The sequence below is a fragment of the Culex pipiens genome, chromosome 1 (genome assembly GCF_016801865.2).
Source record: "Culex pipiens pallens isolate TS chromosome 1, TS_CPP_V2, whole genome shotgun sequence".
In the NCBI taxonomy this organism is placed as follows: Eukaryota; Metazoa; Arthropoda; class Insecta; order Diptera; family Culicidae; genus Culex; species Culex pipiens.
The window spans coordinates 23,676,929-23,692,120 of record NC_068937.1 but is presented as its reverse complement, the minus strand read 5'-3'; the positions used below and the strand labels follow the sequence as shown (position 1 = coordinate 23,692,120).

The 15,192-nt window shown below is 33.6% G+C and overlaps 1 protein-coding gene across 1 annotated transcript; it reads left to right on the top strand.

Moving 5' to 3' along the window:
• The first annotated feature begins 5,266 nt into the window (after positions 1-5,266).
• Positions 5,267-14,970, top strand: LOC120414519 (dolichyl-diphosphooligosaccharide--protein glycosyltransferase subunit STT3A). Its single transcript, XM_039575728.2, has 6 exons — positions 5,267-5,369; positions 5,452-5,771; positions 9,595-10,706; positions 10,766-11,158; positions 13,777-13,996; positions 14,058-14,970. Exons 2-6 carry the CDS (start codon positions 5,684-5,686, stop codon positions 14,390-14,392), a joined length of 2,148 nt encoding a protein of 715 aa, XP_039431662.1. The 5' UTR covers positions 5,267-5,369; positions 5,452-5,683; the 3' UTR covers positions 14,393-14,970.
• Positions 14,971-15,192: the final 222 nt, after the last annotated feature.

Sequence of the window (15,192 nt, the reverse complement as noted above, 5' to 3'; positions counted from 1 at the left end):
GTCAGAATCCTGCTAGAACGGTAGAACATTTCTGCTAGAATGCTGTAAGAATATTCAGCTCTGTAAGAACTCTGCTAGAATCCTGCTAGAAGGTCGTGACTGAGAACTCCAGAAACTGTTTTTTTATAAACCAATTTTTTTGTTTTTGCTTTGTGGGTGTTTTTTAACACCCCTGAATCAAGGCGGATTCAAAAACACCCAAAACGCAAAAACTGGAAATTTGGTTTATTGGACCTTTAAAAAAAAACTCCAGATTTTGACACAAGGATTGACCGAATGACACTCTTTTCCGATTTCAACCGATAGTTTGACAAGAATCGATGTCAACCCGTCGAGGTTTACTATAATCAGCTATCTAAATATGGGATTAGCCCAATAAGCCTCATAAGCGGAAGGTTCAAGGTTCGATTCCCGACCGGTCTCCTTGAAATTTTTCGACTATCCAGGTTTTTAAGCGAAGATGGCGTTCGAATTGTGAACGTCCGAAATGTCAAAATCGCTCAGTAGCACCAACATTAGAAAAAAAAAATGTGGCTGTCACAGCCGTCCCCTAACATGACAGTTTTCGTGAGTTGCGCGTATCCACCGACAGATGGCAAGTGGGCCTCGTCGGAGTCCGCCCATTAAATACGCAACTCAAACTTTGCATGGGAAACTTTTTTTTTCGTGACGGTTTTCGCGGCACGCTCCCTCCAACTTTTCGAGACTAATATTTTAAATTGGCGTATCTCTGAACAAGTTTTTCAACAAAATGATTCCAGAATGCTTATTTTGCCGTTTAAAACCGAAATAAGGCAAAAACTATATTTATTTAAACTATTTGCCATTTTCAAATGTTTGACTAGATATCATCGAAGGCCGCCATCTCAGGCCCACTGGGCCCACAAAAAGAGGTACGCTCAGTTTGTATGGAATCTGTCAACATGCTCCCGGGCTGGGCTGTCATGCCATGACACACTTTTTTCGTAATATTGGTACCACTGCATGATTTTGACATTTCGGGCCTTCACAATTTGAACGCCATCTTCGCTTAAAAATCTGGATAATTGAACTTGGAATATGAACAAAAAAACGCATGAAATCAGGTTGGATTCGCCTTTGGATTGGAAGTCGGATGCTCTAACCATTGGGTCGCCAAGGGGTTGACATCCCTTGAGTGAATTAATTCGTAGTCTCGCTTCTGACGCAATTGTTCGTCTCGTGGAAAACAAAGAAGGACTCTTTTGGCCGCCCATCGCTTAGTGTACGAACAAAAAAAAGCACAAAGCACTTAAATTTTCAGCGAAAACTTTAAAATCAACTGATCCAAAATGTTTCAAAACAAGTCACTTCAGCAGCAAAAAATATGTCACGCTTGAGCTTGAACATAACCTTCTATAGAGCTATCTACGTGCGCATGTATTGCGTGTACGTACACGATGGATTTTTAGGTTAAAATTTGTGGTCGCCAGCAAAACCAAATGGTAAGCTAGTGTGCGTGAGATCGGGCTTAGATAACTCTATTTTGTTTATGTTTACAGCTGTAGCGCAGTTGTATTAGTGAGGAGCAGTGGGGATCATTCGGAAATCACGTTACGCATTCTGTCTTTTCAGCACCCAGGGTTTAAGTTTTTAGTTTTTAGTTTATAGTTTATAGTTTATAGTTTATAGTTTTTAGTTTTTAGTTTTTAGTTTTTAGTTTTTAGTTTTTAGTTTTTAGTTTTTAGTTTTTAGTTTTTAGTTTTTAGTTTTTAGTTTTTAGTTTTTAGTTTTTAGTTTTTAGTTTTTAGTTTTTAGTTTTTAGTTTTTAGTTTTTAGTTTTTAGTTTTTAGTTTTTAGTTTTTAGTTTTTAGTTTTAGTTTTTAGTTTTTAGTTTTTAGTTTTTAGTTTTTAGTTTTTAGTTTTTAGTTTTTAGTTTTTAGTTTTTAGTTTTTAGTTTTTAGTTTTTAGTTTTTAGTTTTTAGTTTTTAGTTTTTAGTTTTTAGTTTTTAGTTTTTAGTTTTTAGTTTTTAGTTTTTAGTTTTTAGTTTTTAGTTTTTAGTTTTTAGTTTTTAGTTTTTAGTTTTAGTTTTTAGTTTTTAGTTTTTAGTTTTTAGTTTTTAGTTTTTAGTTTTTAGTTTTTAGTTTTTAGTTTTAGTTTTTAGTTTTTAGTTTTTAGTTTTTAGTTTTTAGTTTTTAGTTTTTAGTTTTTAGTTTTTAGTTTTTAGTTTTTAGTTTTTAGTTTTTAGTTTTTAGTTTTTAGTTTTTAGTTTTTAGTTTTTAGTTTTTAGTTTTTAGTTTTTAGTTTTTAGTTTTTAGTTTTTAGTTTTTAGTTTTTAGTTTTTAGTTTTTAGTTTTTAGTTTTTAGTTTTTAGTTTTTAGTTTTTAGTTTTTAGTTTTTAGTTTTTAGTTTTTAGTTTTTAGTTTTTAGTTTTTAGTTTTTAGTTTTTAGTTTTTAGTTTTTAGTTTTTAGTTTTTAGTTTTTAGTTTTTAGTTTTTAGTTTTTAGTTTTTAGTTTTTAGTTTTTAGTTTTTAGTTTTTTGTTTTTTGTTTTTTGTTTTTAGTTTTTAGTTTTTAGTTTTTTGTTTTTAGTTTTTAGTTTTTAGTTTTTAGTTTTTAGTTTTTAGTTTTTAGTTTTTAGTTTTTAGTTTTTAGTTTTTAGTTTTTAGTTTTTAGTTTTTAGTTTTTAGTTTTTAGTTTTTAGTTTTTAGTTTTTAGTTTTTAGTTTTTAGTTTTTTAGTTTTTAGTTTTTAGTTTTTAGTTTTTAGTTTTTAGTTTTTAGTTTTTAGTTTTTAGTTTTTAGTTTTTAGTTTTTAGTTTTTAGTTTTTAGTTTTTAGTTTTTAGTTTTTAGTTTTTAGTTTTTAGTTTTTAGTTTTTAGTTTTTAGTTTTTAGTTTTTAGTTTTTAGTTTTTAGTTTTTAGTTTTTAGTTTTTAGTTTTTAGTTTTTAGTTTTTAGTTTTTAGTTTTTAGTTTTTAGTTTTTAGTTTTTAGTTTTTAGTTTTTAGTTTTTAGTTTTTAGTTTTTAGTTTTTAGTTTTTAGTTTTTAGTTTTTAGTTTTTAGTTTTTAGTTTTTAGTTTTTAGTTTTTAGTTTTTAGTTTTTAGTTTTTTAGTTTTTAGTTTTTAGTTTTTAGTTTTTAGTTTTTAGTTTTTAGTTTTTAGTTTTTAGTTTTTAGTTTTTAGTTTTTAGTTTTTTAGTTTTTAGTTTTTAGTTTTTAGTTTTTAGTTTTTAGTTTTTAGTTTTTAGTTTTTAGTTTTTAGTTTTTAGTTTTTAGTTTTTAGTTTTTAGTTTTTAGTTTTTAGTTTTTAATTTTTAGTTTTTAGTTTTTAGTTTTTAGTTTTTAGTTTTTAGTTTTTAGTTTTTAGTTTTTAGTTTTTAGTTTTTAGTTTTTAGTTTTTAGTTTTAGTTTTTAGTTTTTAGTTTTTAGTTTTTAGTTTTTAGTTTTTAGTTTTTAGTTTTTAGTTTTTAGTTTTTAGTTTTTAGTTTTTAGTTTTTAGTTTTTAGTTTTTAGTTTTTAGTTTTTAGTTTTTTGCTTTTTGCTTTTAGTTTTAAATAGTTAGTTATTTTTTCAAAAAAAAAACATAATTAATTCAGTTTAATTTTCTGATCTAAATTTACAAAAAGCAAGCTGTATCTAGAAGCTTCCAAGCAGCTTCGTTCCTAAATTTAAATTAAAAAATAAACGAAAAAGAAACATGAATTGTACAAAAAACTTGGGGCATCCAAAATGTCAATTGAATTTTGAACGAATTGTCTCATACTCTCATAGCCATATTCACAAAATTTTGAAAAAAGAAATATTTCGTATGTTTATGTTGTAAAAGTTACAAACAACTTTTACAACTAGTTTTATTTACTAGTGCAAAAATTTTATGAGTTGTTTTTATCCCACAACTTTGCCGAATATACAAAATCTGGAAAATATATTTAAAAAAAACACACAAAAAACAAGCAAAAGTAAATATTGAAGTTTGAAAAAAAAATCCTAAAACTGTCAGGAAGAATTGCAAACAAAAAAACATACAGAAATAATGAAAATGATAAAAAAACATAAAACTTAAATCACATTAACATAAAGCTTTAAACTAGGCTTTGAATCACTTCTTAAGAGGTCACATCGGCAATCGGCAAAAATGTCAAAGGTTGGTATGAGCACGGACGAACGGACATGACACGGAGTTTCAAAAAGTGAAGCAGGTTTTCTTTTACTTCTTCTTGGCGAAAACCTGCGCAAGCGAGATCGCTTATGTCAAAATCTTCGCGCCACGTGGTCTTAAACGTAAACAAAGACAGCTGATGATGCAAACTCATGGGCACTTTTTGAAATGGTCTTATGATTTTATATTAAAAATACAATTTTTATCAATTTTTCGGCAATTTTAGTAAACATGATAAATTACATAGAATCATAAAGACAAACTTAATGCCAAAAAACTGTTTCTAGTACAATACTAATGCTAAATATTTTAATTAATTATTGCATAAGACGTTTTGAGAAATCATGCGTAATCGTGCAAAGCTACTTCGACAACTTGAGTGTAGATGGCGCAAGTGATAGTTTGCTTCAGAAATTTGAAGAAAATTTGTTCCTGGTGTCATGTCCGTTCGTCCGTGGTATGAGCACACACAATTTTGTTTTTATCTGTTTTCAGGGCAATAAAATATACATTTTCAACTATTAACAAAATCAATTTGAGGACATTTCTCGAGCAACATTTGAAAAGAGCGCATAAGCATTTTAACAGCTGGAACTAGTTTGCAAATTCCGTGACAGCTTTGACAAAGCCAGAAGTGTTGAAAGGTTGCTTGGGAGGTCAGCTTTTCTTCAACAAAGCGAATTTTGTGAAAGAGTTTCTTTAAAAAAGTTAATTTAAAAAGATACAACTATTTTTTATGTTTTCAATGCAAAAAAATGTTCAGTTTATGATAACTGTATATTTTTTTACAAAATTTCAAAATCGGGTTTTGTCTTGCACACTAGAGACCCTAAATAGGGAGACTGGTCTAAGCTTGCTAAATCGATCTAGCAACGTATGTTTTGAGCTTGGCAACACTGATAAGTTTTGCTGGGCGTAAAGGCAAATGCTCGTTTGGATACGTCAAACTCGCGTCTGTTTGGGTACGTCAAATTCACTTCGTCCAGTCTCCCTATTTAGGATCTCTATTGCACACGGGATATGTTTTGAGAGTTTTCTGCGATATGAAATTTTAAGATTTTCTACTTTTATGTAACCCCTCCATCCCATTTCCCCTTAAAACGTCCGCATCCAAACGTCACCGCCTGTCAAACGCGGCGCCGCATCAAAAACGAAAACAAAAAGTGCACTGCGAGCAAGTGCCACGCCATTCTTCGAGACACGATCGTAGTGTGCGTGGAGAACGAACGAACGCCGGCTTTGCGCTAGGTGCTGGTGCGTGATTTTTTCGCTTTTGATTTTAAAGTTTGAAATTCGCGAAATTTGAGGAAAATTTTAATTTTATTCACTTCCTCAGATGACCGACCGTGGGCGGAAATGAAAATCTAAGCTGAGCGGCGTCGCCAAAGGATCGCAAAACTCGACGGAAAGTTTCACGTCTGTGCGTGCGTGTGTGTGTTTGTGGGCGACATTTTTTTCCTCCTTTTGCTCTTTCACACACCGGGGAGGAGTAGGCCTGTTTTTTTTTAAGGGAGGAGGATTGTCATCCCGGACGGCGGTGTGGAACCCCGGTAATCTCTCTAGTCACGATGGAGCACGTTTCCAAGCTCCGGATGAATCTCGAGAAGCAGGAGAGTCTGGTCAAGCTGGGCATTCTCACGACGGCGGCGATCTTGTGTGAGTGTTTTTTTTTTTGCAGATTTCTTTTAGGGCGACTGTTTTGGGGGAGCGTTTCCCGAACAAGGAATTCAGAGGAGAGGTACCTTTGGAGAGTTGACTGTTTTGAAGCTGATAAGTTTTTTTGAGGGATTCACTCGGAAATGGTGTTTGTGTGATTTTGAGACCAAAATAGTGTTTGTACAACTTTTTTTAGGAAGTGATTAGTAAGTTTCCAGTTTTCAATAAAAGTATTTTTTTCCAGTTCAATAGAAAGGTAGGTTTTTGAAAGAGTTAAATCAAATGTAGAAATTGAACTATTCTTGAGATTTATAAAATAGGCAAATAAGTTTTTTCAGCTCTAATAAAAGGTAGATTTTTGAAAGAGTCAAATCAAATGTGGAAATTGAACTATTTCTGAGATTTTTTAAATAGGCAAAGATGTTTTTCCAGTTCTAATGAAATGCGATTTCGGGCAATGTCTTTGTTAGCTTGGCACTTAGTAGCAATTCAGTTCAGATTGATACAAGTAAAACTATATGTGTTACAAACAGTAGTTAGTACCAAATGCGATTCCTTGAAGCTGATACAGTGACAGGCCTATCAACTAGTAACCTACGAAATCATCATCATCATGAATGGTAGATTTTTGAAAGAGTTGAATCAAATGTGAAAATTGAACTTATTCTAGGTTTTGTTAAAGAAGTAAATAAGTTTCTCCAGTTCAAATAAAAGGTACATTTTGGAAAGAGTTGAATCAAATATGGAAATTGAACTTTTTCTGAGATTTATAAAATAGGCAAAAAAGATTTTTCCAATTCTAATGAAAGGTAGATTCTGAAAGAGTTAAATCAAATGTAGAAATTGAACTATTTCTGATTTTTGTGAAATAGGCAATGAAGTTCTTCCAGTTCTAATGAAAGTTAGATTTTTTAAAGAGTTAAATCAAATGGAGAAATTGAACTTTTTCTAATATTTCTAAAACAGGCAAAGATGTTTTTCCAGTTCTAATGAAAGGTAGATTTTTGAAAGAGTTTAATCAAATGCAGGGTTGTTACGGACGGCGCGTTTCGCGCTGATTTGCAGGCTAATTTTGCTCAGGCGCGGATTACGCGCGAATAGCAGTTTTGAAAAATAAATAATTTAGAGGGATAGAGTTAGGGGAAGGTGGGGCAAGAGGAACAATCGCTCGTACGGCCGTAATTTTTACAATTTCGATTATTTCCAGTATGAGGAATTGTTGCTAGCAATGCAATTAGCTGATTCTACTACCACATAACCGCCAAAACGACGTAAACGCCACAGGGCATAAGATTTAATGATTTTTGCCTTCCTCACCTCACTGAGGCAAGGCTATAAAATCACTCAAAAATTGAACTTTTTAAATAAGCCTCCCAGATATACCTTTACGTATACATATCGACTCAGAATCAAATTCTGAGCAAATGTCTGTGCGTGTGGATGGACGTAGAATTTTTTTTCTCACTCACTTTTCTCGGAACTGGCTCGACCGATTTTGTCCGGATCTATGTTTTTGGATTTGCCTTCAGGTTCTTTAAGTCTTTTTTAAATTTCATCCGGCTTGGTGCAGTACTTTAAAAGATATGTTCGAAAAACTGTTTTGGTTGATACTAAAAAGGGTCATTATTTACATAATTTGAAAGCTCCGGCGGATAGCTGTCGGAACTTTACGCTCAGTGCACGCACACAAACACTGCAGTGCTTTCAAATGGTTCATTAAATTTATCATACCTAGATGGCAGCACTCAGATGTATAGTGTCTTTACTAAGTAAGCGTTAGCTAAAGCTTTCGTAGTGTGTGGTTGCAAGGCTTTTAGGAGGAAGGCAGCAACCACCTTCCGGTGGATTAAGTAACGTTTTTTTTTTCAAAGCCTTTGTTTTCTTATAATATTTGCAAAGTACAAAATAAGGCTTAGGGTTCGTTTTAAGGCTCATTTTATCAAACTGCTATTTTTCCTAGATCAGTAGTGTCCCTACCAATGACTTGCACCTATTATAAAGTTTGATTTAACTTTTGGTTATTTTTGTTGAGAGCTTGTTTTGGTGGGGCAAGTGTACCATATGGATTTTTAGTATGGAAAAAATTACGAATTGCTGCAACAACATATTTTATTGAGTAATAAATACATAAAAGTACTTAAAAACTGATAAACAATTGTTAAAAAAAATTGTCCATACAAAATACAGGGATATTGTGAAAATTTCTTTTTTCCATCAAGGCAATAATTTTTTTCGTAAAAACGATATAATGTTTAAGCAAAATATTATTATTTAATCTAAAAATGAATGAAACGTTTCAAATACATTCTAATCTGATGTATCTAAGTGATAACAGTTCGATTGTTAGCAAATTAACATGTTGTTTCATGAATTGTTCCTCTTGCCCCAACGGGTTGTTCGTCTTGCCCCACTAGTTGAGTAGAACGTACGGAAAATCAAAAATTTTAAAATATTTTTTTTACATAAAAAACAGGATTTTTTGAAAACTTGTTCTATCAAAGTCTTAGTCAAGACCTGGAATAAGATGATTATAAAAAATCCGACAGATTTTTTAACGTTTTTGATGGGTTATAACGAGCATTTCCTTAGCTTGTTACACTTGCCCCACTTTCCCCTACTTTCAAGATATAAAGGAAAATATTATCAGGAATAAGGGTAATTTGTTATTTTTTTTGTTGAGTGCCAAAACTTTGAATTCTTAGAAGTTGTTGCTGAAACAAAATGGAATTTTCTTCCGAACATTTAAAAATCACACGCATTCAAAATTAAATGTTTCAGAATTTCAAAAATTCTTAACTTTTCTAATTTATTTTTATTAATTTTTTTGATCCAAACATTCAGATTCAAACATTAAATCAACTAAATTTCTTAACTTGAAAAAAATCTGAAATTCAAATCACCAAAAACTAAATAATTAAAAAATTTAATAATCCAGCATTCATAATTTTAAGTTTGAAAAAAATATTTTTTAATTTTTTTGTTTTTCTGATTTTTATACTTTTTTCAATTAAAAAAACTAAATTTCTTAATTCAATATAAACAAAGCTGAAATTTAAAATACCAAAAATTTCAATATTCAAGAATTTTAAATTTATAGAGTCAAAATCTAAAAATTGATTTTAAAAAAACAATCAAGTTAACAAAAGTTTAAATTCTGTAACTCCTAAATTCTTAATTTCTTTAATTCTTTAATTCTTTAATTCTTTAATTCTTTATTTCTTAAATTCTTAATTTCTTAAATTCTTAATTTCTTGATTTCTTTAGTTCTTTAATTCTTTAATTCTTCAATCATTAAATGCTGATTTAAATGATGATTTATTTAAATTGAAATTTGATGTAGTTTTTAGATCTTAATTCAGAAATTTCTATTTTTGATTTTTTTATTGTCAAAGAAATGTTTTGGCTTTTCCTTCTAGTTTACTTCGTCCTAGCAAAAATAAAATTTGTACGAATAATTTTCGACGTTTCAAGATTCTGGGTTCTGAAAAAATTAAATTATTTTTAAAACTGTTTTGAATGTTTGTTGTAATTTTTTTTTCAAAAGGCGCGAATTTTGCGCGGATTGGGTTTTTGTCACGGCGCGGATTATTTTTCGACTTCTCCGTAACAACCCTGCAAATGTAGAAATCAAACTATTTCTGAGATTTGTAAAAGATTTAAAAGAAGTTTTGTTTTGTAACGATAAATGGGCAAAGAAGCTTTTCCAGTTCTAATGAAAGGTTGATTTTGAAAGAGTTAATTCAAATGTAGAAATTGAACTATTACTGAGATTTGTCTTTTGGAGTTATGTTTTGTAAAGATAGACGTTCAACCTTTTCCGCAGCCTTCTCCACGCGCCTCTTCTCGGTGCTGCGCTTCGAGAGCGTCATCCACGAGTTCGATCCGTACTTCAACTACCGGACGACCAAGTTCCTGGCCGAGCAGGGCTTCTACAACTTCCACAACTGGTTCGATGAGCGGGCGTGGTACCCCCTGGGTCGCATCATCGGCGGCACCATCTACCCGGGCCTGATGGTCACGTCGGCCACGCTGTACCGCATCATGTGGCTGCTGAACATCACGGTGGACATCCGGAACGTGTGCGTCTTCCTGGCGCCGTTCTTCTCGTCGCTGACGACCATCGTGACGTACCTGCTGACGAAGGAGATTCACAGCACGGGGGCGGGCCTGGTGGCTGCGGCCATGATCTCCATCGTGCCGGGGTACATTTCCCGGTCGGTGGCGGGGTCGTACGACAACGAGGGCATCGCCATCTTCTGCATGCTGCTGACGTACTACATGTGGATCAAGGCCGTCAAGACGGGCGCCATCTTCTGGGCTACGATGGCCGCGTTGGCGTACTTTTACATGGTTTCCTCGTGGGGAGGTTACGTGTTCTTGATCAACCTGATTCCGCTGCACGTGCTCGCGTTGATGGCCACGGGACGGTTCACGCACAGGGTTTACATCGCGTACAGCACGCTGTACACGATCGGAACGATCCTGTCGATGCAGATCTCGTTCGTGGGCTTCCAACCGGTGCAGAGTTCCGAGCACATGCTGGCCTTTGGCGTGTTTGGCCTCTGTCAGCTGCACGCCTTCGTGGATTACGTCCGATCGCGCGTCTCCAAGGAACACTTTGACGTGCTGTTCAACGCGTTGGTCGTCACGATCGCCAGCATCACCGTGCTGGTCAGCCTGATCCTAACGCTGACGGGGAAGATCTCGCCCTGGACGGGCCGATTCTACTCGCTGCTGGATCCGTCCTACGCCAAGAACCACATTCCGATCATCGCGTCCGTCTCGGAGCACCAACCGACCTCGTGGTCCTCGTTCTACTTCGACCTGCAGATCCTGGTGTTCCTGTTCCCCGCCGGTCTTTACTTTTGCTTCTCGAAGCTCTCGGACGCCAACATTTTCATCATCCTGTACGGCGTCACCTCAATCTACTTTGCGGTAAGATCCCCTTAGTATACCTCTCGATCACCCCCTAAAAACCTCCTAATCCCCCACAGGGTGTAATGGTCCGCCTGATGCTGGTGCTGGCACCGGTCATGTGCGTCCTCTCGGGCATCGCCATCTCGCACCTGCTCAGCAAGTACATCCGGAACGTGGACAGCGGCAGTGGCGGCGCGGCCGGCTCCGGGTCCGGATCCGGCAAGAATCTCGACGCGAAGAAGGCGAAAAAGTACGAACAGCAAGCGCCGATGAAGAGCGAAATCGCGATCGCCTTCGTGGTGGTCATTACGCTGCTGCTGGTCACGTACACGTTCCACTGCACCTGGGTCACGTCGGAGGCGTACAGCTCGCCGAGCATCGTGCTGAGCGCGCGATCGCACGACGGTGGGAGGATTATTTTTGATGATTTCCGTGAGGCGTACTACTGGCTGAAGATGAACACGCCGGATGTGAGTACCAATCAGTTTTCAAAACCCTTAAGAAAACTCCGTAACAAAACGCGATGATGAACGATAGTTTAAGTTTGAGAGACTTCAAAGAGTCCTGAGGTGACGAACCCGGCTTTGATCGTGAGGAACGGACGGGGGCATTGAGTTCGATCTGCTTTTGGTAGAGTTTCAACCTTGTTGAAATTCCTGGAAGGGCTTGGACTCTGCCCTCTCCGCTGCGGTCAGTCGAGCGTTGTCACCAAAACGGGCCGTCTCCATGATCATTAGCACTTTGATCGCTGAGCGTTTTGAGGTTGTGTAACATTTTTCTTGGTTTCATGGTTCACAAGTTCTAATCAAATTTCGATGTAAAAAAAATCTAAGATTTTGGAAATATTAGAAATTTTCTAATCTAAAAATTGAAAAAAAACAAATATTTTAAAATTTATTTAAAAATATTTTAAATTTGACAAAAGATTAGAAATAATAAAAGTTTTAATAAAAATAAAAATTCTAGGCAATTTAGTTCATAAACTTAAACTTTGAAACATATTTGCAACGGCCTAATTCTAAACCAGGCTCTAAATTTGCATGATTTGAAACCACATTGTCTTATTCTGACATTCATCATTTTTTTTTATTTCTGAAATCAAAAAAAGTGTTGAATTGATAAATTATTATTTTATAAATGATAACAATTCCAGAATATAAAAACATGATCATTATTAAGTTCAAAAATCTAGAATTTTCTTTGATTCATCAAAATCCTAATTGCTAGAAATTCTTAAAACTCAATTATAATGTTCTCAACATCTTATTTTTTGTAATTGAAATTTTGTGTACCTTAAAATATTAAATTAAAAATAACAAATGGAAAATTGAAATCGAAAATTTTAAATTTAGGAAATAATGATTTTTCAAAGTTACATTTCTACAATTTGGAAATTTAAAAATGACTAACTTCTATTCTTCTTTTAAATTCAATAAAATGAACTATTTAAATTCTTAAAAAAGAATCTGAAATTTGACACGGTATTTTAACATATTTTTCGAAGTTTATCCAACATAAACTTTGCAAAATATATGGCACGATATTATTGTAATTTTTTTTTTCATTCCTAATTTCAAAATTTCCAGTTTTCAGATTCCTTAAACTTTAAATTATATTTATATCAAATGTTTGAATTGATTAAATTATGAAAAACTATAATTTCAAAATTGACAAATTATAAAAGCCTATATTTGAGCATTTAAGGAAATTAAGAAAATCAATTTTCTAGTTCAAAAATCCTACAATTTTGTTGTTACAAAAAACTATTTCTTTTCATATAAATCTCTAAAATTAAGTGTTCCCTTTATTTTGAACTCTTAATTTCGATAGTTAAGCTTTTTTTATTTCTGGTTTTTTTTAATTTTTTTTAATTCTTAAACTTTTGAATGCTTATTTTTTATTTTTTCATTTGTTTAATTCTTTTTTTTAATTCCAATTTTTTTTATTCATCATTTTTTTTTGCTGTCAAACTCAACTTTTTGTTTCTTAAATTTTTAACTCATTAATTTTGTGTATTCTTTAATTTTTTAATTCTTTATTTCTTCAATCTTTCAGTTCTTTAATTCTACAATGTTTGAATTCTTAAATTTTTAATTCCTTTATTTTTTATGTCTTATTCTTCAACTCTTTATTTTTTAATTGTTTTAGTCTTTAAATCTTTAATCAAAAAAATCATGGAATGGGGAACAAAAAATATAAAAATTTAAATGACAAACTATGGTCTCAACATTTAAATGAAAAAAGTGTTTTAAACTGCATTTTACTTTAGACTTCTATTTCCTTTAAATTCTTAAATTCTTAAATTCTTAAATTCTTAAATTCTTAAATTCTTAAATTCTTAAATTCTTAAATTCTTAAATTCTTAAATTCTTAAATTCTTAAATTCTTAAATTCTTAAATTCTTAAATTCTTAAATTCTTAAATTCTTAAATTCTTAAATTCTTAAATTCTTAAATTCTTAAATTCTTAAATTCTTAAATTCTTAAATTCTTAAATTCTTAAATTCTTAAATTCTTAAATTCTTAAATTCTTAAATTCTTAAATTCTTAAATTCTTAAATTCTTAAATTCTTAAATTCTTTAATTCTTAAATTATTAAATAATAAATTTTTAAATTTAATTTTTTTCATTCTTCATCTAAATTATTATTTTTAAATTATTTAATTCTCAAATTATTGAATTCCAGTTCCTTAATTCTTAAATTTTGACATTTTTCCATTTCGCAAATTTTGAAAAATCTTTCAAAATTTATTTTTAAATTTTGAATTTGACCAAGTTTTTGACCAGTTCTGTAGATATAGTAGACTTGGAAGCTCGGAAGAAAGTCTACAATAGTATCGTAGCTCGGAAGGCACGTCGTCGATTTTTTTCAATTAAAAGTCTTTGCATTTAATCCAGTCTTCGCAATAGTATTGTAGCTGAGAAGACCCTTTGACCGATGATCAAGTTGTTTGTCCTTTCCATAACATCGATGCTTGGTAGGCACGTCGACTGTGAAAAGAGAAAATGTTACACAATCATCCAGATATTCTCTTAGAAAATTTCGAAAAGAACGCAGTGGCAAATCTAACACAACTTTTCAAATTCAGGATGCCCGCATCATGTCCTGGTGGGATTACGGCTACCAGATAACGGCGATGGCCAACCGGACCATCCTGGTGGACAACAACACCTGGAACAACACGCACATCTCGCGCGTCGGCCAAGCGATGGCGTCCACCGAGGACAAGGCGTACGAGATCATGAAGGAGCTGGACGTGGACTACGTGCTGGTGATCTTCGGTGGCCTCACCGGGTACTCTTCGGATGGTGAGTTCTTCGAACTTTCTTGAGATTGCATTTTCTAAGAATCTTTTTTCGATTATTTCAGACATCAACAAGTTCCTGTGGATGGTGCGCATCGGCGGCAGCACCGACCGCGGCGCCCACATCAAGGAGACGGACTACTACGCGTCCAGCGGGGACTTCCGCATCGACAAGGAGGGCTCGCCGACGCTGCTCAACTGTCTGATGTACAAGATGTGCTACTACCGGTTCGGGCAGGTCTACACCGAGGGTGGCAAGGCGCCCGGGTACGACCGGGTTCGGGGTGCCGAGATCGGCAACAAGGACTTTGAGCTGGACGTGCTGGAGGAGGCGTACACGACCGAGCACTGGCTGGTTCGGATCTACAAGGTGAAAGACCTGAGCAACCGGGGCGTGTAAACGGATCTTTATTTTTTTACACATCTCGTTACTTTACCTCGAACAATTCCCAAGTACTCAAAATTCTCGATTCTCTCTTGTACTACTTTCTTCGCGCATTTTGTTGTAATATTCTTTATCGGATAAGAACACAGTAAACAAAAGTCCTAGAACGTGCGTTCCTAGATCATGCAAAATTGCATTGAGTTTTTAAAAACACACAAGCGTAAAAAGAATAATAAACTTATGTTGCACATACCCACACAACAAAATATCACAAAAACATTGAAGAAGACGACAACAAAAACATGCAAAGCAAGCAGTCTGCCACACAAAGTAAAATACAAAACAAGCCGTAATTTTAGCCATTCACAAAAGAAGAAAACACGTACACATTTACATTTTTTAAACTTATGCCCAAACAAAAAAGAAAAAAAAGACGCAAAAGACGGGAGAGTCAGTGCATTTAATTGTGTAAGAAAAAAAAAAACGGGAAAATCGTAAAGTTTTTTACCAGTTGGAGAAAAACAAAAATATGACAACACTCACAAACACAAACAAACAAAAACACACTTGAGATATAGAACTGACACAACGAAGGTTTAATTTTGAAGGTCGTAGCGAATATCACATCCCACTGCTATCGAGGTATACAAAATAGCTTGATTCAAATGTCACATTAAGGAGGTATTAGACTTTGACAAACAAACTCGTTTGGCAAACTCTAAAGTTTTTTTATAAGTCCACAATAGCTTATAGGACCTGTTCAAAAAACTAGAACCGTCAAACCTTCTTTAGATGTTTTCCACGTGCTCGTGATT